The sequence below is a fragment of the Typopeltis vanoorti genome, chromosome 14 (assembly GCF_054136105.1).
Source record: "Typopeltis vanoorti isolate ZY-2024b chromosome 14, IOZ_Tvanoo_1.0, whole genome shotgun sequence".
Taxonomy (NCBI): domain Eukaryota; kingdom Metazoa; phylum Arthropoda; class Arachnida; order Uropygi; family Thelyphonidae; genus Typopeltis; species Typopeltis vanoorti.
In genome coordinates, this window is record NC_143562.1 from 118,186,146 (window position 1) to 118,208,098 (window position 21,953).

General features: G+C 37.8%; 1 protein-coding gene across 4 annotated transcripts in view; it reads left to right on the forward strand.

Annotated features, from left to right (window-relative positions):
• Positions 1 to 21,953, forward strand: part of unc80 (unc80, NALCN channel complex subunit) — a 1,852,146-nt gene that overhangs the window by 1,695,712 nt on the left and 134,481 nt on the right. For all 4 annotated transcript variants that reach the window (XM_090404461.1, XM_090404464.1, XM_090404465.1 and 1 more), the window contains one exon: positions 10,008 to 10,096. In XM_090404461.1, the coding sequence (XP_090260587.1) occupies positions 10,008 to 10,096 (89 nt within the window). The remainder of the gene's footprint in view (positions 1 to 10,007; positions 10,097 to 21,953) is intronic.

The window sequence follows — 21,953 nt, forward strand, 5'->3', positions numbered from 1 at the left end:
TTCTCTGATCCAGGACACGCCTTCTACACAGATGTTGCTATAAATTCAAACACCTATTCAAAGAGAGTGCCGAGGCCTTACTTCAATGCTCTAACTTGAATCGAAAGGATTGCCTATCCTTGTCAAAAATATGGGAAAGTTTAATCCGGATAACACACTGTCTTTTTTTTTTTTTTTACCTCCCTGATTGAGACCTTCTAATTCTTACATTAGTCTAATGTTAGCTTTAATTGAATTTATAAATTAAGATTGTTGTATGAAATTGTGAATTGAAACCTATAATTTATTCATCACTCTGATGAAATTTACCTCTCTTTAGTGCTTAGCAATGTTACATCATGTGGCTCGTTCTACTTTTAAATGGTCAATTGTTTGTCTTTTACCTTGTAAAAACTGTTCCTATCAAGCCACTGATGATAATCTGTTAATTTCAGACTGAAATATTTGACAAATATTAAAATATTCTTGTGTTAACGTGTTGATAATGCTTAATTTCATGTCACAAATGTCTCTCAAGAATAGAACTTCCTCCATAATGTCTGGCTATCGGACGAAGCACATTTCCATTTAAACGATCATGTAAATAAATGAACCTACAGGTTTCTTGGTTTTTCGAGATCTGAATTTGTCACTGGATGGTGTGCAGTTTCCAGCCATGTCATAATTTGGCCCTACTTTATTTAAGATGGAGGTGTAACCGTGACCTTGAATGGTGAATAATACATCGAAATGTGTTTCATTCACCCAGGATTTGCATAGGATGTATCGTCCAAAATATGTTCCATTTCGTGCACAGGTATTCCAATAGATCGGAGCTAACACATCACATGGTTCTAGAGCCTATTTATCATAAAACTTCCCCAAAAGGCTTATTTCGAGGTTTACAGAATTCCCATACCCTTCACTTTCTCCTGATCTCACATCACTTAATGCCTTCTTTTGGGGTATGTTGAAGAAATGGGTATTTCACCATGACCCACCTTCAAACCTTGATAAAGGGATAAAATTACATAATATGTCCAGCTGATGTCCCAACCCTTGTTCTCCAAGATGACAGAGAACCTTTGCATGTGCTATGAAACTTGTCTTGAAAGACAAGGTGCCTATTTTGTGCACATAATCTACCGTTGTTAATACTTTTTTTGAATAAGATATTATTATTATTATTTTTATCACCCAAGACCCAATGGAGTGAAAAACTCATCTGGGAGATCCTTTTATCGTGCTTTAAACACTATAAAAGGACATTCATTCCAATCCGACACGGTATTCCAGTCATTCACAACCCTGCATGAAAAAAACCTGCTTGTGACTCCCCTGCTCACACCCTCTTTATACAGTTTCCAGGGGTGGCCTCTGGTTCTCCCCTGATCTCCCACTGTTTTCTATAGAACCTCTCCAACATTGATCCTATAACAACCCCTAATGAACTTCTAGGTCTATATCATATCTCCCCTCTTCCTCTGTTTCACCAGACTCTGCAAGTTGCATCTTCTCAATCTTTTGACATACTTGACATTCCAGAGGTTAGAAACTACCGTAGTCAGTCGCATCTGGATCATTTCCAACATCTCTTCGTCCTTCTGAAAACCAGGTGACCAAATCCGGACACAACAGTCCATGTGTGGCCTACTCAAGGTCTTATACAGTGGAACAAGAATCTACCTACTTCTGCAAGTCAGTGTCTTCCACATCATTCCCAGAAACCTTTGTGTTGTCTTCACAATTTTGGCAATGTGTCCTCTAAATTTCAGATCCTTATCCACTACCACCCCCAGATCTCTTATTTCATCCACCTCCGACAATATATCCTCACCAAGCATAAATTTTGCATTCCATCTTTGTTTCCCAAATTTTAAAACCTTACCTTTTGCAACATTGAACTCACATCCCCATTCATGTGCCCAATCACTGAGTTTATTCAAGTCTTTTGTAAGGCCACAACATCTTCTATACTCTTCATGGTTTGTCCAAACTTTGCATTATCTGCAAACAACTAAATATCTCCATCCAAATCTTCACCAATATCATTAATATACAAGTTAAACAGTAATGGACCTAAAACAGACCCCTGAGGCACACCACCAGTAACTTTTATTTTCTTGGATATCGCTTCCCCATACACAACTTATTGATACCAATGAGATAGCCAGTCTCCAATCCAATGCACTAATCTAATATCCAACCCCATTCGCTCTACTTTGACTTCAACTTATCATGCGGTAATCCAGTAGCACACTCAGGATTTAATCTTGTGGGAGGGGGGTGCCAAGTTGAGTAGACAATTTGAGAATACATACTATGCATCGCATACGACCTATGACTGAGCATCTGCAATGATCGCTAATTCATAAGTAGTATATAAATAGAAGACAGAACACAACATAAATAAAAAAATGAATTTTAATTAGGAAAGCATTTTTGGAAATTTTTCTAGTGTTTTTTTTTCCTTTTTCCTTGGGAAAAGCCAGGGCCCCCCTCTGGGTGCACCACTGCGGTAATCTATCAAAAGCCTTTGTGAAATCTAAGTATATTACTGTGTATCCTTCTCCACTGTCCAAGGAAGCAGTCACCTTATTGTAATAAGTAAATAGATTACTAAAGTCTAGCTGATCCTGCATATAAGACTTACAGGCAAACTTGACTTGTTTTCTGTTTGCTTACTTGGGAAATGGAGTAAAACAAGGTTTAAAATAGCTTGGTATCTTTAACATTTATTATACCCAAGGTAAAATACTTTCTACATTTATATCTCCTCCTGAGATTTTTATTTAATAAGGTTAAAACACCTTATGGTAACTTGTTCTGGTAAAATTGATGATAGAGAAAGCTATTGATGATAGAGAAAGAGTTATGTCCATACAAGGTAGAGATGCAAGAGGGAAATAGGGCCAGTGGTTTTGAGGAAGTATGGTGTGAGATAGAGGTGAATAGAATCAAATACTTGGTGGGATGTTGTTATAGACCTGGTAATGTGGATGGTGGTGATAGTGAAATGTATAGTCAAATAAGCCAAGCAAATAAGAAAAGAGTGATCATTATGGGTGATTTTAATTATGGCAATATAGACTGGATTGAAGAGATAGCAACTGGAAGTAAAGAAAATGAGTTTCTTGAGTTTTTGAGGGATAACTACCTCAGACAGTATGTAACAGAGGGCACACGAGGATTAAGGGTCTTGGATTTGGTCATCTCATCGGAGGATGTAATTATAAATGAGGTGTCAAATCATCCACCAATTGGTGAAAGTGACCATGAGGTGATTACCTGGGTGGTTGCCAGCAGTGCAAGGACTGCTGTGAAAAAAGGGTATATGTGGAACTACAAGGGGGATGATTATGAAGAGCTCAGGAGACAGCTTGCAGATGTAGCATGGAATGAGGAGTTAGCTGGAAAAGAGATCAATGCAGCTTGGGGGATTTTCAAAAACTATTTAGTAGATGCAATGTCTAAATGTATACCACGGGTGAGAAGGTTAAATAAGGTAGGTGTGAGATGGATGAATAAAGAGATTAAGCATGCAATACAGAAAAAAAAGGCATTGTGGAGACAGCATAAGAGAAGTGGAAGTAACCAATTTCATGAGGTCTACAAAGACCAGGCAAGGAGGGTGACTTGGTTGGTGAGAGTAGCTAAAGAGAGGTATGAACAGCAGTTAGCTAATGAAGCCAAAAAGAATCCTAGGGAGTTCTTTCGATATGTAGCCAGCAAAAGAAAGAATGATTATGGAAGGATGACATTGATTGGAGGAAATGGTATAAAGACAGCTGTTGCAGAATGTGTTGTGGAGATGCTTAATGAGCAATTCATAAAGATCTTTCAATCTTGTGAATGTGACTTGCATGGAGAGATTAAGAGCAGTTGATGATGGGGAGGAGAGACTGACTGTAAGTGAGCAAGAGGTGTTTGGGGAGTTGAGTAAACTAGATGTAAATAAGGCTGTGGGACTTGATAATATATCACCACGTATTCTGAAGGAGTGTGCCAGAGAGTTGACACCTGCCTTGACATATTTTTTTAATACGAGTCTTGCACTTGGTCAAGTTCCTAAAGAGTGGAAGGAGGGCAAGATTGTGCCACTTCATAAAGGAGGTGATCGAACTCAAGCATCAAACTATAGGCCTATCTGTTTGTCAGGTGTTGTGGTTAAGTTGTTGGAGAAGCTTGTGAGAACTAGAAACCAGAGTATAATCTTTGATGGACAGCATGGATTTGCTAAAGGGAGGTCATGTTTTAGTAATCTACTTACTTATTACAATAAAGTGACTGCTTCCTTGGACAGAGGAGAAGGATACACAGTAATATACTTGGATTTCGCAAAGGCTTTTGATAGAGTACCTCATGATAAGTTGACAGTCAAACTAGAGCAGATGGGGTTGGATATTAGATTAGTGCATTGGATTGGAGACTGGCTATCTGATAGGTATCAACAAGTTGTGTATGGGGGTGCAATATCCAGGAAAAGGAAAGTCACTAGTGGAGTGCCTCAGGGGTCTGTTTTAGGGCCATTACTATTTAACTTATATATTAATGATATTGGTGAAGATTTGGATGGAGATATTCAGTTGTTTGCAGATGATGCAAAGTTGGGACGAACCATAAAGAGTAGTGAAGATGTTGTGGTCTTGCAAGAAGACTTGAATAAAATGAGTGATTGGGCAAGCAAATGGGGATGTGAGTTCAATGTTGCAAAATGTAAAGTTTTAAAATTTGGAAAACAAAGATGGGATGCAGAATTTATGCTTGGTGAGAATATATTGTTGGAAGTAGAGGAAATAAGAGATCTGCGGGTGATGGTGGATAAGGATCTAAAATTTAGGGGACACATCGCCAAAATTGTGAAGACAACACAAAGACTTCTGGGAATGATGCGGAGGACACTGACATGTAGAAGTAGGGAGATACTTGTTCCAATGTATAAGGCTTTGATTAGGCCACACTTGGACTATTGTGCCCAGATTTGGTCACCAGGTTTTCAGAAGGATGAAGAGATGTTGGAAAGGGTCCAAAGGCGACTGACTAAGGTAGTTTCTGACCTCTGGAATGTTGAGTATGAGGAAAGATTGAAAAGATGTAATTTGCAGAGTCTCGTGGAGAGAAGGAAGAGGGGAGATATGATAGAGACCTACAAGTTGGTAAGGGGTTGTTATAGGATCAATGGTGGAGAAGTTCTACAGAGAATAGTGGGAGATCAAGGGAGAACCAGAGGTCATCCCTGGAAACTGTATAAGGAGGGTGTGAGTAAGGGAGTGAGAGGCAGGTTTTTTTCGTGCAGAGTTGTGAGTGATTGGAATGCCTTGCCTGAGAGCGTGGTGTCTGCAAGTAGTTTGAATGTGTTTAAGACACGGTATGATGAGATGTGTGTGTAAGATAAAAGGACCTCCTGGATGAGTCTTTGACTCCATGAGGTCTTGTTTAATAATAATAATAATAATAATAATAAAAATACTTATAAGCTCTGTATTACTAAAATCTTGGTATTTCTAGCCTGGCTCCCACTGATGAGACCTCAATAAAGGTCGAAACCAGTCTGGGTAGTGGCCCCTTGCCTTTAATACAAAGCATCATACATCTCCTCCAGGAGATGTGCTTTGCATTAAGGGTAAATATTAAGATTAGTGATCAGAGCTTATTCTATTTTTACCATGAGTTGCCTTGGTCTTGCAATACGTGCAGGATCAGCTAGACTTGCAACACTTGCAGGCGCAAACTTGTTTGTCTGTTTGCTTACTTGGGAAATGGAGTAAAACCAGGTTTAAAATAGCTTGGTATCTTTAACATTATATATATATATATGTGGCGATCAGCTTTTACTCGGTTGTTATACATTTGAAAAAAATAGATTTAATGACTCCAAGACCGAGATAACATATAAAGATTTTAATGATAAATACTACTAGTTTCGGCATATAGCAGCCTTCTTCAGGTATTTATAAAGGAAAGGAATACTAATAAACATTGAATTATTTAAACAAACTGGAAATTACAGGTACAAATTGCCTCACATAATCGATACATAAAAACGTTGTATTTTTCAAGTTGTTCCAACTGGCGTGCCATTGTTTGTTGCAATTGTGTGTGCAAGTTCACGTGAACGCCAATATTGAATAACTGCAGCATGGCTATCTGGGATGTTATAACTTAAATTATTATTTAAGTGGACCGGGTTCAGTAGGATTTCCCTTGATTCTACGATTTTCCTTTCAAACTCATCTTCACAGCAAAAAATATTTTCTGATCTATTCCAGCATACAGAGTGGCTTTGTTGGTCATCATTAGGATTATTTGAAAAAAGAACATGACTGGATAACGCAGTGCATGAGATCTTTTGTATGAGATGTCTCTCTTATGCTTTTCTATGCGTTGTTCAATAGATTTGTTAGTTTGACCAAAGTATGGGATATTGCAATCACACCACAATTTATATATCTTAGAGAAAATAGTCAAGAGGAAAATACAAGATTGGATAGAAGAAAATGGGATACTGTATCGGGGACAGCATGGTTTTGTGAAGGGTAGGTCATGCCTCAGTAACTTGCTCACGTATTATAACACAGTGACGGCTGAACTGGATAAGGGTAATGGGTTTACGGTGATTCTACTGGACCTTGGCAAGACCTTTGACAGGATTCCACATGGAATTCTAATCAGTAAATTGCTGCATATGGGAATGGACATAGGGTTGGTGAGATGGATAGGAGGGTGGTTGACGGAGAGATATCAGAGAGTGGTTTACTCGGGAGTAGATTCCACAAGACGACCTGTGACTAGTGGTGTGCCACAAGGATCTGTTCTTGGACCACTGCTGTTTAATTTGTTCATAAATGATATAGGAAATGATCTAAGAGGAACAGTTCATTTGTTTGCGGATGATGCGAAGTTGGGTAGGGCAATAGTGAATGCAGATGACGTCAAAATTTTGCAGGATGATTTGGATAGATTGGAGGTCTGGGCTAAGGAGAATGGATGTCAGTTTAATGTGGCAAAATGTAAGGTTATGCATTTTGGGGTGAAAAGATTGGCGGCAGTTTACTGCATTGGTGGAACCGTGCTCCAGGAAATTGATGAGGCACGAGATTTAGGAGTGTTGGTAGATAAGGAATTGAAATTTAGGGGACACATTGCAAAAGTGACCAAAACAGCTCATCAAATCACTTGGTTGCTGAAGAATACGATGACAAGCAGAGACAAGCAGGTTATTGTTCCTCTGTATCGAGCCTTGATAAGACCCCATCTAGACTACTGTGCTCAGATTTGGTCACCTAGGTTTCTTCTTGATGGGGAGGAGGTGGAGAGGATCCAGAGGCGAGTGACCAAGATGATAGCAGGTCTGTGGAATGAACCGTATGAGAACAGGTTGAGGATTTGTGGGTTGCAAAAATTGGTTGATAGGCGGAGGAGGGGAGATATGATTGAGACATTCAAATTACTGAAGGGTTTCTATAAAATTAATTCAGAAGATATTTTTGAGTACAGGGCTGGTTGTGGGAGGACTAGGGGACATCCATGGAAACTGGGCAAAAGTGTGGTTAGTAAAGGTGTTAGAGCTGGGTTCTTTACTTTTAGAGTAGTGAATGAGTGGAATGCGCTCCCTGAGTCTGTGGTGGATGCTGTGACAGTGAATGAGTTTAAGGCGAGGTATGATAGATACTGTATGAATGTCAAATAGTTGTGATGAATATGATTTGGGGCCTCCCTCGATGAGTCCAATGACTCCCTGGAGTTGCCCGTAATAATAGTAATAATATACTCCAGGGTACTTAAGGTTGTGATGAGTAGGTTTTGGATGGCTGATTAGAGAGCGGATTTTTGGAAGTGTGGTGAAGAAGGTCCTGATATTATATTTTTTAAGGACTTTAGCTATTTTCTTAGAGAGTGTGCTAATGTATGGAATGGAGATGCTACCTTTAAAATTAATAGTCTCTGTTGTGCACTGCTTAGGAGGGTTCAGAAGAAATTTTTAATTGTTTTTTCAGAGTATCCATTTTGTTTAAAAATAAGAGTGAGGTGATTCGTTTCTTTTTGTAGTTCATGTTGTTCATTTAAGAGAGAACGTGCTCTGTGTCCTAAGGTAGATATAATTCCAAGTTTTTGTGGTGGAAAATGATGAGAAAAATTATGCAGATATCTATTGGTATTCGTAGGTTTTTTATCAAGCACACTTTTTTGATATTAGCACACTCTCTAAGAAAATAGCTAAAGTCCTTAAAAAATATAATATCAGGACCTTCTTCACCACACTTACAAAAATCCGCTCTCTAATCAGCCATCCAAAACCTACTCATCACAACCTTAAGTACCCTGGAGTATATAAATTGTGGTGTGATTGCAATATCCCATACTTTGGTCAAACTAACAAATCTATTGAACAACGCATAGAAAAGCAAAAGAGAGACATCTCATACAAAAGATCTCATGCAACTGCGTTATCCAGTCATGTTCTTTTTTCAAATAATCCTAATGATGACTAACAAAGCCACTCTGTATGCTGGAATAGATCAGAAAATATTTTTCGCTGTGAAGATGAGTTTGAAAGGAAAATCGTAGAATCAAGGGAAATCCTACTGAACCCGGTCCACTTAAATAATAATTTAAGTTATAACATCCCAGATAGCCATGCTGCAGTTATTCAATATTGGCGTTCACGTGAACTTGCACGCACAATTGCAACAAACAATGGCACGCCAGTTGGAACAACTTGAAAAATACAACGTTTTTATGTATCGATTATGTGAGGCAATTTGTACCTGTAATTTCCAGTTTGTTTAAATAATTCAATGTTTATTAGTATTCCTTTCCTTTATAAATACCTGAAGAAGGCTGCTATATGCCGAAACTAGTAGTATTTATCATTAAAATCTTTATATGTTATCTCGGTCTTGGAGTCATTAAATCTATTTTTTTCAAATATATATATATATATATATATATTTATTTATTTATTTATTTATTTATATATATATTTATTTATTTATTTATTCATTAATGATATAGGAAAGGATCTGAGAGGAACTGTTCATTTATTTGCTGATGATGCAAAGTTGGGTAGAGCAATAGTGAATGCACATGATGTCAAAATTTTGCAAGATGATTTGGATAGATTGGCAGTCTGGGCTAATGAGAATGGATGTCAGTTTAATGTAGCAAAGTCTAAGGTTATGCATTTTGGGGTGAAAAAATTACCAGCAGTATATCACATTGGTGGAACTGTACTCCAGGAGGTTGACAAAGCCAGAAATTTGGGTGTGTTGGTGAATAGGGAGTTGAAGTTTAGGGGCACATAGTAAAAGTGGCTAAATCAGCTCATCAGATTACTTGGGTTACTGAAGAATACTTTGACGAGCAGAAATAAGCAAGTTATTGTTCCTCTTTATCGAGCCTTGATAAGACCCCATCTTGACTACTGTGGCCAGATTTGGGCCCCTGGGTTTCTTCTTGATGGGGAGGAGATAGAGAGGATTCAGAGGTGAGTGACCAAAATGATAGCTGGTCTATGGAAGGAACGAGAACAGGTTGAAGATCTGTGGGTTACTGAAGGGTTTTTACAAGATTAATTCAGAGGAAATTTTTCAGATTAGGCCTGGTGATGTGAGAACTAGGGGCCGTCCATGGAAACTGAGCAAAAGTGTAGTTAGCAAGGGTGTTAGAACTAGGTTTTTTACTTGGAGAGTGGTGAATGAGTGGAATCAGCTGCCAGAGTCTTGTGGGTGTCATGACTGTAAATGAGTTCAAGGCAAAGTATGTTTGCCTTGAACTCATTTGAATAGTTGTTCTTGATATGATGTGTAGGGCCTTCCTCGATGAGTCTAAGGATTCCTTGGAGTTGCCCGTAATAATAATAATAATAATATATTTATTTATTTATTTATGCTTTGTGTGCATGTATGCATGCTGCAGTTTTAACATAAATTATAATGGTTTTAAATTTCTTTTTAATTTTGAAATTTTAACCATATAATGGTATGGAAGTATAGAATAATTTTAGTTATTTATTTTATTTTGTTAAGGTGGACTTCCATTCTGGAGTTTCATGGATTTTGTAGTTACCTACAGAACTCCATTATATATTCTTCTTTATCCCTTAATAAAATATAAGGTGAGTTCTGGTTTTATTATCACATTATTAGTATTATTATAAAGTAGAACGTAGTAGTGGCATGTAACAGTATACTTTCATCTTATCTCACATTTTGTGAGTTTATTATTATTAAGAGTGACCTCCAGGCACTCAGTACTAATCATTGGAGGAGACATATCATCTGTATCAGATGTCATACCTTTTCTAGAATTCATTCACACAACCTGCACTCACAACTTCAGAAAGCAATCCATTCCAATTATGCATCACTCTGTGAGAGAAAATACTAGCTCTCACTCCCTTCTTCACTATATTCATTTCCAACTTCCATGGATGCCCTCTCATCCTCTCCCCATCCTCCATGAAATGAAAAATTCCATCCACTGGTATCCTGTATGACCCTTTCAGAAGTTTTTGACTTTCAATCATATCATCCCTCTTTCTCTTGTTTGCTAGTGTCTGAAGACCACAAATTCTCAAACAGTCTTCATAATTCAACCACAATCCCGAAATCATCCCTAACATTCTCCTTTGAAGTTCAGTGTATCGTCATCACCACAAAAACTAGAGGACCAAACTGCACACAATAGTCCAAGTGCAGTCATATCAAGGCCTTGTAAAGAGGCAGAATGACTTCTATATCCTTATATGTTAACATTTGTTCAACATCGCAATTATCCTCCAAGTTGTATTTGCAATCTTTGCAATATGGTCTTTGCTATATGGCCATTAAATCTACTAAAACCACAAAATCCCTAGCCTAATCATTTTATTGTAGCATAATCTCAGCAATATAATATGCTTAACACTCATGTGGTGGAAGAATTATACTAGAAAAAGTTGGGGAAAGGTATCTTAGGGGGATTATACATAGAAATTTGAAGTTGAGAGGTTGTGACTAGTGTGACCATAAGCTATGATGGTCCCTAATGAGACCATCATGGCTTATGATCACACTAGCAAACAAGAGAAAGAGGATATGATTAAGAGTTACAAACTGAAAGTCATAAAAGATACCATTGGGTGGAATCAAACCTTTATATAATTAGAAAGGTTTGATCAAACCAGATATGGATTTCTGTGCTAAAATCTGGTCACCATGATTTCAAGAGGATGAAGTAACCTTAAACAAGATACAGAAACAGATAACAAAAATAATATTGGAACTCTACAGTGTCAGTTATGAGGATAGACTGAGGTCATGCAAACTATAGAATTTGGTGGATAGAAGACCAGCAGGGGGAGATATGATTGAGACATTTAATCTGTTAAAGGATTATTATCAGATTAACATTGCGGAGATTTTTCATATGGCAGAAAGAGGGGAAATCTCTTGAAATTGCAAAAGGAAGTAATAACAAGAAAGTATTAGTAGGAGTATGGATTGCATTGTTTCGAAAGGTGGTGAAAGTGCAAATCATAGATGAGTTTAAGGAGTGCTACAATAGACTCTGAATCATTGTTATTATTAACGTAATAGCCCTTGGAGGCACAGACTCATGTAGGAGGTCCCTTATGTCATACACACATGCCTTAAACAAATTTCAATTGTCTGCAGATACCACACTCTCAGGCAAGGCATTCCAATCATTCACAACTCTGCATACAAAAACGCCTGCTTCTCACTCCCTTGTTCACACCCTCCTTATACAGCTTCCAGGGATGACCTCTTGTTCTCCCCTGATCGCCCATCATTTTCTGTAAAACCTCTATCAGCATTAATCCTATAACAATCCCTTACTAACTTGTTTGTCTCTATCATATCACCCCTCTTCCTCCTATCCACTAGACTCTGCAAATTGCATCATCCCAACTGTTCTTCATATTCAATATTCCAGAGATCATAAACTGTTTTGGTATATTGCCTCTGGAACCTGTCCAAAATCTCTTCATACTTTTGATAACCAGGTGGCCAAAGTTACCCTTCTTGCCTGTTCGTTGTATTTTTCATGTAATTGATTACTACCACTTATCTTATGCTGTATAATGCCTTTTTTCTCTGTATTGCATGCTTAATCTCTTCATTCATCCATTTCACGCTTACCTTATTTAACCTTCTGACCTTTGGAAGACATTTAGACATTGCTTCTACTAGATAGTTCTTGAATATCACCCAAACAGCATTGATCTCCTTCCCAGCTAACTCTTCATTCCATGCCATAGCTCCAAGCTCTTCCCTGAGCTTCTCGTAATCACCAGCCTCGTAGTTTCACATATACTCTTTACTCACTGAAGTCCTCACATGGCTGACAAACCATGCAGATAATCACTTCATGGTCACTCTCACTAACTGAGGGAGATTTGACACGTCATATATAATAACATCATATGATGAGATGATCAAATCCAAAACCTTCAATCCTCATGTACCATCTGTTACATACTGCCTGAGGTAGTTGTCCTTCAAAAAATTCAAGTTATTCATTTAATTTACCAACAGATGATATCTCATCATTGCAGTGTATATTGCTTAATTAAAATAAACCACAGTGATCTTTCTTTTCCAATATTATTATATTATTATTACCTAAGACCCCATGGAGTCAGAGACTCATCTACAAGGTCTTTTTGTCACACACACACACACACACACACACACACACACACACACACACACACACACACACACACACACACACACAGCTCATCATCTGCACCTTAAACACACTCAGATTCTCTGCAAACACCACACTCTCAGGCAAGGCTTTCCAATCATTCACAATTCTGCATGCAAAAAACCTGCTTCTCACTCCCTTGTTCATACCCTCCTTATACAGCTTCCAGGGATAGCTTCTTGTTCTCCCCTGATCTTCCACCATTTTCTCTAAAACCTCTCTCAGCATTAATCCTATAACAATCCCTTACTAACTTGTATGTCTCTATCATATCACCCCTCTTCCTCCTATCCACTAGATTCTGCAAATTGCATCATCCCAACCTTTCTTCATACATTGCAGAGATCATAAACCGTTTTGGTCAATTGCCTCTGGACCCTATCCAACATCTCTTCAAACTTTTGAAAACCAGGTGACCAAATCTGCACAGTAGTCCATACGTGGCCTAATCAGAGCCTTATGCAATGGAAGCAGAATCTCACATCCTGTGTCCTGCACATCATTGCCAGAATTCGTAGTGTTTTCCTCACAATTTTGGCAATACGTCTTCTAAATTTCAGATCATTATCCACCATCACCCCAAGATCTATTTCCTCTGCCCCCAACAATACATCCCCACCAAATTCTATATCCCATCTTTGTTTTCTGAATTTTAAAACCTTACATTATGCAACTGGTATTCCCACTCCCTTATCCATTCACTCAATCTATTCAAGTCTTCTTGTTAGACGACAGTATCTGCTCTAATCCTCATGGTTCGTCCCAACTTACCATCATCTGCAAACAGCTGTATATCCCCATTCATATCTTTCCCAATATCATTAACATACAGGTTAAACAGTAATGTTCCTCCCTGAGGTACATCACTAGTGACTTTCCTCTTCTGGGATATTGTTCCCCCCATTTATCAACACAACTTGTTGATACCTGTCAGACAGCCAATCTCAAATCCAATGCACTAGTATAATATCCAACCTCATCCACTCTGTTTGACCATCAACTTATCATGTGGTGATCTATCAAAGGCCTTTGCAAAGTCCAAGTATACTACTGTGTATCCTATCCTATCCTATGTATGCTGTGCACTGTGCATTGGGGAGGAACCATGGAATTTGAGAGCAGTGGGAATGGATAAGGAACCAATGATGCTGAGTGAGCAGTAAGTATATGAGGAATTGAGTGAACTTGATGACAACAAGGCCATGGGACTTGATGGTATATCACAATATCTTGAGGGAATGTTCCAGGGAGTTAACAACAGCTTTAACTTACATTTTTTGCACGAGATTAGCCCAGTTCCCAAAGGAATGGAAAGATGTCAGAATTGTTCTGCGTCATAAAGAAGGTGATAAGATTAAGGCTTTGAATTATAGGCCATTCAGCTTGTCTAGAGTTCTGGTCAAGGTGTTGGAAAAGGTAGTGAGGACAAGGATTCAGAACTGGGTGGACACAAATAGAATTCCCTTTAATGGACAGCATGGCTTTTCTAAAGGAAGACTGTGTTTTAGCAATCTGCTTACTTATTATAACAAAGTGCCGAATACATTGGACAAGGGGGATGCTGCATATACAGTAACTTTAGATTTTGCAAAGGCTTTCAATAGATTACCACATTACAAACTAGTAGTTAAATTGGAACAAATGGTGTTTGATAGTAGATTAGTGCATTGGATTGGGGATTGGCTGTTTGATAGGCATCAACAGGTTGTGTATGGAGGAGTGATATCCCAGAAGAAGAAAGTCGCTAGTGGTTTGCCCAGTGGTCTGTATTGGGACCATTGTTGTTGTTAATTTATCTGTAAATCACATTGGAAAGGGCTTAAATGGTGATATAATATAGTTGTTTGCAAATGATGTGAAGTTGGGGAGAGTCACGAGAAGTTGAAGAGAAGTTGTGGTTTGGATGGGCAAGTGTGTGGGGATGTCAGTTGAATGCAACAAAGTGTAAGAATTTAAAATTTGGGAAGCAAAGTTTGGAGAAGATGAACAATTTAGAGGTTGTGGTGCATAGTGACATTAAATTTCATGGATGTTTTGATAAAATTTTGATGACAACACAGCAAGTTATGGGAATTATGCAGAGAACACTGACGTAGAAGTAAGGATGTTTTGATTCTATTATAGAAGACATTTATCAGGCCACATATGGATTAATGTTTTTAATATTTTCATTGAGGTTTTTAAAAAGATGACGAAATGTTGGGAGGGTCCAGAGATGATTGACTAAGTTGGTTTCTGATCTCTGAAATGTGGAATATGAGTACAAATTAAGAGAATACAACTTACAGAGCCTAGTGGATAAAAAGAAGAGAGGAGACATGATCGAGACATATAAGTTGGTAAGGGATAATTACCTGATTAAAGTGGATGAGATTTTTCATAGAATATCTGGAGACAGGGGGCGAACAAGAGGCCATCCCTGAAAGCTGTATAAGGTGGGTGTGAGCAAGGGGATGATGAGTAGATTTCTTGCATGAAGAATGGTGGATAATTGAAGTTTGTTGCCTGAGAGTGTAGTGAGTGCATAGACAGTGAATGAATTTAGGTTGAGGTAAGATGAGCTGTGTGTGTGAGTGGGACCTCCTCCCACGATGAGTCTCTTGCCTCCATGGAGGTCTGTTAATAATAATAATAATAGTATCCATCTCCCATGTCCTGTGCTGATGACACCTTATTGTAATAAGTAAGTACTAAAACATAACCTCCCTTTATCCTATCCATCAAAAATACTACCGTTGTAGTCAACACAGTTCTAGATCTCGATTCTCACCAATCTTTCTGACACTTTAACCGCAATATCTAACACAGATTGGCCTATAATTTAAAGCTTCAATTCTGTCACCTCCTTCATGAAGCTTTACAATCTTTCCTTCGTTCCATTCCTTTGGAACTTGACCCAATGTAAGACTCATATTAAACAAATATGTGAAGTCAGATATCAACTTCCTGGAACATTACTTCATAATACATGGTGATGTATCATCAAGTCACACACCCTTATTAATATCAAGTTTGCTAAATTCCCCATATACCTCTTCCTCACTCATGGTCAGACTATTTTCTTCCTCGTCGACTGCTCTGATTCACAAGGATGAAAGACCTTTATGAACTACTCATTAAATGTCTCAATTACATCCTCCATAGCAGTTATCCTTATATCATTTTCTCCAATCAGTGCCTTCCTACCATAATCGTTCTTATTTTTGCAGGATGCATATCGAAAGAACTCCCTGGGATTTTTTTGGCTTCATTAGCTAACTGTTGCTCTTACTGAACTTTTGCTACCCTTACCAAGGAAGTTACCCTTCTTCCCTGTTCTTTGTATTTCTCATGTAATCAATTACTACCACTTATTTTATGCTGTCTCTATAATGCCTTTTTTTTTCTCTATATTGCATGCTTAATCTCTTCTTTCATCCAATTCACACCTACCTTATTTAACCTTCTGACTTTTGCAATACATTTAGACATTGCTTATACTAGATAGTTCTTGAATATTTCCCAAGCAGCACTGATCTCCTTTCCAGCCAACTCCTCATTCCATGCCACAGCTCCAAGCTGTCTCCTAAGCTTCTCATAATCATCAGCCTTGTAGTTCCACATATACTCTTTACTCACTGAAGACCTCACATGGCTGGCAAACACCCAAGTAATCACTTCATGGTCACTCCCACCAACTGAGGGAAATTTTACACCTCATATATAATAAAATCCAAAACCTTCAGTTCTCGTGTACCCTATGTTACATACTGCCTGAGGTGGTTATCCCTGAAAAACTCATGATATTCATTTGATTACTTCCAGATGCTATGATGTCATTGCAGACTCTATTGCCATAATTATGGTCTTAGGTATTATTGTTATTATTATTATTTCGGATTATTATTATAATATTGAAGGTCATCTACTCCAGTGGTTTAAAGCATACATGAAAAACAGGAAGCACATCACACATATAGGATCACCGTATAGCAAAGAGGTACTGGTAACCTGTGGAGTACCGCAAGGAACTACCCTATCTCCCATTCTATTTAACATATACACACACAATATAAGCCATCTTCCCCTAAAAAAGTAAAAAAAAAAAAAAAAAGTAAAATCTTCCAGTACGCAGATGACATGGCCATAGTATCCATTCACAACAACACAAATATCGCTTGCACAAATATGCAACATGACATCAATCAAATCACAAACTGGTTAACCAAAAATAGCATATATATAAATCCTGGAAAAACAAAGCTAATGATATTCAAAAAGCTCCAAACCCTGCCCGTAGAAACTAAATATCTCACTATCCGACATTCATCCTCCTATACACAAAGCACTGAACCTAAAACCACAACCATCACAAGGTGAAAACAACATGCTATCTCGGACTTCACTTCGATGCTGATCAAAGTTGGAATAGCCATATAAACTACCTACACATCAAGCTTAGGATAATAGCAAGCAAACTATACCGATTAAAAGACATTGCCCCGACATACATAAAAATACAATCTATAAAGCATTACGTGAAAACATTTTAAGATACGCAATCACATCATATGCATTCTGCACAGACTACAGACTTAACAGGTTACAATGATTGCAAGATAAAATGGTAAAACTGATATTCTGGGAACAACCCACACTTATGCAGGCAGCACGAAAAGAGCGCAAAATATTTAAGGTGAAACACTTATGCCACTACACAGTCATGTTAAAATATTACTACAGCTCAACCTATAGAGTAACCAGAACAACATATCAGATAACAAGACCAAAGTCAACAAACTACATAACATATAAGTACAACAATCACCACAGCAAAGCCACCCGAAACTTCTACGTACCTGACATGATAAACAAACTGTCGTTTGACGACAGAAACCTAGGGACATACAGAGAGCTGAAACAGGCGCTATATAAATATTATAGCGAGAATGAAAATTAGAGAAATTCCTGTTTCTCTCTCTCTCTCCCTCATGCACACACACACACACAAAACCTATGACAAACCCCTCTCTCAAAAAACACCACTACAAGGACAAAAACAAACACACCATGTCCAAATCCAACCCTACTTGCAAAAAAAAAAAAGAAAGTTAAACTATGTAATAGCAGTTGAAGTCTTCCAAGCATGTACCAACAAATGGTAAAATCAACACCTGGCTTGCAACCAGTATAGAAACATAACCATGAAACCACTGCCATCTATTATCTTCCTCAGATAAGCTTTGCAAAGCTTCAAGGAAGAAATCAGAAATGCCTCCCAAAGAAACAATTATTATTATTATTATTATTTGTGTATATGTATACAGGCTGTATAAAAATAAGCTATGATATTGATACTGAGAGAAAAAAAAATGTACATTTATATTAAAAAAAAAATCACTGAACTCTACATTTTGTAATGAACAGAAATTGTAATAGTATGCTTTATTGTATATGATAAACAATTTTTTTTAATTATTATTATTATCTAAGACCCCATGGAATCAGAGATTCATCTAGAAGATCCTTTTCTCATACACAACTCATCTTACCATGCCTTAAACACACTCAAATTCTCTCAGACACCACACTCTCTGGCAAGGCATTCCAATCATGAGAAGAATAGTGATCCGCAAGTTGTCTAACTGCATCATGCAGACTGCAGAGAAAAATATACAAAAAAAAAACATGCAGGTAGATTAAAAATACAAACTTATTTAATACTGACCATTGACAAACATCTTACATTATAGCTTACCAGTTTCGCCAGCAGACTGTCTAGTTTTTTCAAGATGTTTACGGAAAGACATAAATACTAGTAAATGCAAATTGAAAGGAACATAAAAATGCTGTCAACAAACTAGTAACTAAGGTTACACGTTCGCATGACAGAGACTGAAAGGACTTATTGTTCTTATTCATTATCACGCATGCGTGTTTGTTGTAAACGTGTAATGTGATTACTGGCTAGCTGTAGTTCAGATAGATTTACAGAGAGAGCATCAGGTTTTTCCACGAACTGTTTAGGATTGCACCCTGATTTATGTTGAGGTTTACGCCAGTTATTAACACTATTGTGGCTTCCTTGAATAAATGATATCTGTAGTCATCATCCAGATATGTCATGGAGCTGTTGTGCCACTCTACCATGTGGTTAGATGTACAGAAATGATGTGCTAAGTCTTAAGAGATACTTCTGTTGTGGTTTACATCACCAACATGTTATTTTTGTCTGATTTCTAAACTTCGTGAAGTTTGTCCGATGTAGGCAAGACCACGGGAGCAAGGAATGTAATGTACTCCTGGATATTTGTAGAATGGCATTCTACAAATATCTGTAATGTACTATTTGTAATGTCTGTAATGTAATGTACTCCTGGATATTTGTAGAATGGCATTCTACAAATATCCAGGAGCATATTACATTCCTTGCTCCCGTGGTCTTGCCTACATCGGACAAACTTCACGAAGTTTAGAAATCAGACAAAAATAACATGTTGGTGATGTAAACCACAACAGAAGTATCTCTTCCGGCTTAGCACAGCATTTCTGTACATCTGACCACACGATAGAGTGGCAAAACAGCAAACAGCTCCATGCCATATCTGGATGACGACTACAGACAACGTTTATTCAAGGAAGCCACAATAGTGTTAATAACCGGCGGAAACCTCAACAGAAATCAGGGTGCAATCCTAAACAGTTTGTGGAAAAACCTGATCCTCTCTCTAAATCCATCTGAACTACAGCTAGTCAGTAATCACATTACGCGTTTACAACAAACACGCATGCGTGATAATGAATAAGAACAATAAGTCCTTTCAGTCTCTGTCACGCGAATGTGTAACCTTAGCTACTAGTTTGTTGACGACGTTTTTATGTTCCTTTCAATTTGCATTGACTAGTATTTATGTCTTTCCATAAACGCCTTGAAAAAGCTAGACAGTCTGCTGGCGAAACTGGTAGGCTATAATGTAAGATGTTTGTCAATGGTCAGTATTAAATAAGTTTGTATTTTTAATTATCAAACGACCAAATATGTTTATGCAGGTAGATTATTGTGTCTGTACACGAATGCTACGAGTATCAGAAAGAAAGGGGTTTGTTGCCTTAGTCATTATGTTGGGACCTCAGATTGTAGGCATTAGTGAGACCTGGCTATCAGAATCAAACATACTAACTGGTATTGAGTGTAAAGGGTACAGTATTTTTAGGAAGGATAGAGAGAATAGGAGCTGATGATATCAGATGACTTGAATCCAGTTAGAGTTGAGACCCATGACTGCAATACTAGTAACAATTTTTCATGTGGCAGTGAGTTTGAAGCTATCCGGTGTGAGGTGGAATCTAACAACATCAATTGCATGGTAGAAAGTTGTTACGCACCTGGTGGATCAGTTGCTAGTGATGAAGAAATGCATCACCAAATAGAAAAGATGAGCTCGAAAAGAGTAATCATAATGGATTATCAAAATATTGAATGGGTAGCAATAGAATCTCATGAGAAGAATGAAAATGGATTTATATGTTGCTGGACAACTTCTTCAAGCAGCATGTGACAAAAGGAACTCAAAGTCAAAGAGTTAGTTTTGATTGTAGTGTCAGAGGGCATTTCAGTTAAAGACGTAACTATTCTGTCTTCGTTTGGGGACTGTCATCCAGTACTCACTTGGGAAGTGACTAAGTTTATCATGTTCCATTCAGAATAGGTCACATGCTAAACTACAAAGCAGGAAATATAACCAACTGAGGAGTATACTGAGTTCATCGAAATGGGATCAATTGCTGGATGGGAAGAATATTGACAGTGCACAGAAAGCATTTAAGCAATACTTAAATGAGGCAATATCAGAATGTGTCCTGAGGGTTCGAAGAATAAGTAGAGTAGGAGTCAAATGGATGTGTACTCTTACTAAGCAAGAGATTCGTAAGAAAAGGATGATGGAAGGAATACTGCATGCATAAGGATGATGTCTATTATGAAAATTATAAGCAGCAGGCTAAAATAGTCACAACTGTTCTACGGAAAGCAAAGTCTTAGTATGAAAATAAACTAGCTCTGTGTGCCAAAGACAACCCACAAGAATTCTATGGATATGTGGCAAGTAAAAGAAAGAACTAAAATGAAAGAATAACTCTTCTAAATCTAGATGACATGAGGATTACAGATGAAGAAGAGGTTGTTCAACTAATGAGTTCCCATTTTGTTAAAAGTTATCAATGTGGTCTACGTGACATTAAGCTCACTGCTACCTCTTCACTCGATGAAGAAACTCAGGTGTATGAGGAGAAGCTGTTGCGCAAACTGATTAAGAATAAGAATTCAGCAATAGGGACTGATGGAATATCAGCATATGTGCTAAAACAGTGTTCAGCTGAACTGGCTATTCCTTTGACCAGGCTGTTTAATAGGAGTCTCAGAAAAGGAAAGATTCCCCAGAAATAGAAAGAATGTATGGTAATTCCATTGAACAAAGGTGGTGCAAGACCCATGTAATCAACTATTGTCCAATTAGTATCCCAGGAGTTGTGGTGATGATTTCAGAAAAATTGGTTAGGGCTCGCATTCAGAAATCAGAAATGGGTTAACAGTGAATCTCTACTTTGCAATGAGCAACATTGGTTTACACAGGAAATATCATGTTTTAGCAACTTGCTCACATTCTATAACAATGTTACCATTGAACAAGACAAGGATACACCATGATACTTATGGATTTTGCTAAGGCTTTCTATGGAATCCAGCATGGCCAACTGTTGCATAAATTGGAGAATATGGGTTTGGATTATAGAATATTAGCATGGATAGGAGAATGGCTGAATGACAGATAACAAAAAGTATTATACAAGGGATGTGAGTTTGTAAGATTTAAAGAAACCAGTGGTGTACCAAAAGGATCAGTGATCCAATTCACTGTTATTCAATTTGTAAATTAATGATACTGGAAAGGATTTGACCATTGACATACAGCTATTTTATTATTATTATTATCATCATCCAGGCCTCCACAGAGTCAAAAGACTCATCGTGGGAGGTCCTTCGTAGGAAACACAAAGCCTATCAAGACTAATCGTAGGAGGTCCCTCTTAGGAAACACAAAGTCTATCATACCACTCCTTAAACTCATTGACCGTTCTCGCTCTCACCACTCTACAGGCAATTCATTCCATGGTTCAACCACCCTCCATGCAAAGAAACCACTCCTCACCCTCTTGCTCACAGTTTCCTTTCGTAACTTCTAGGGATGGCCCCTTGTCATCACTCCTTCACGCTGTTCAAC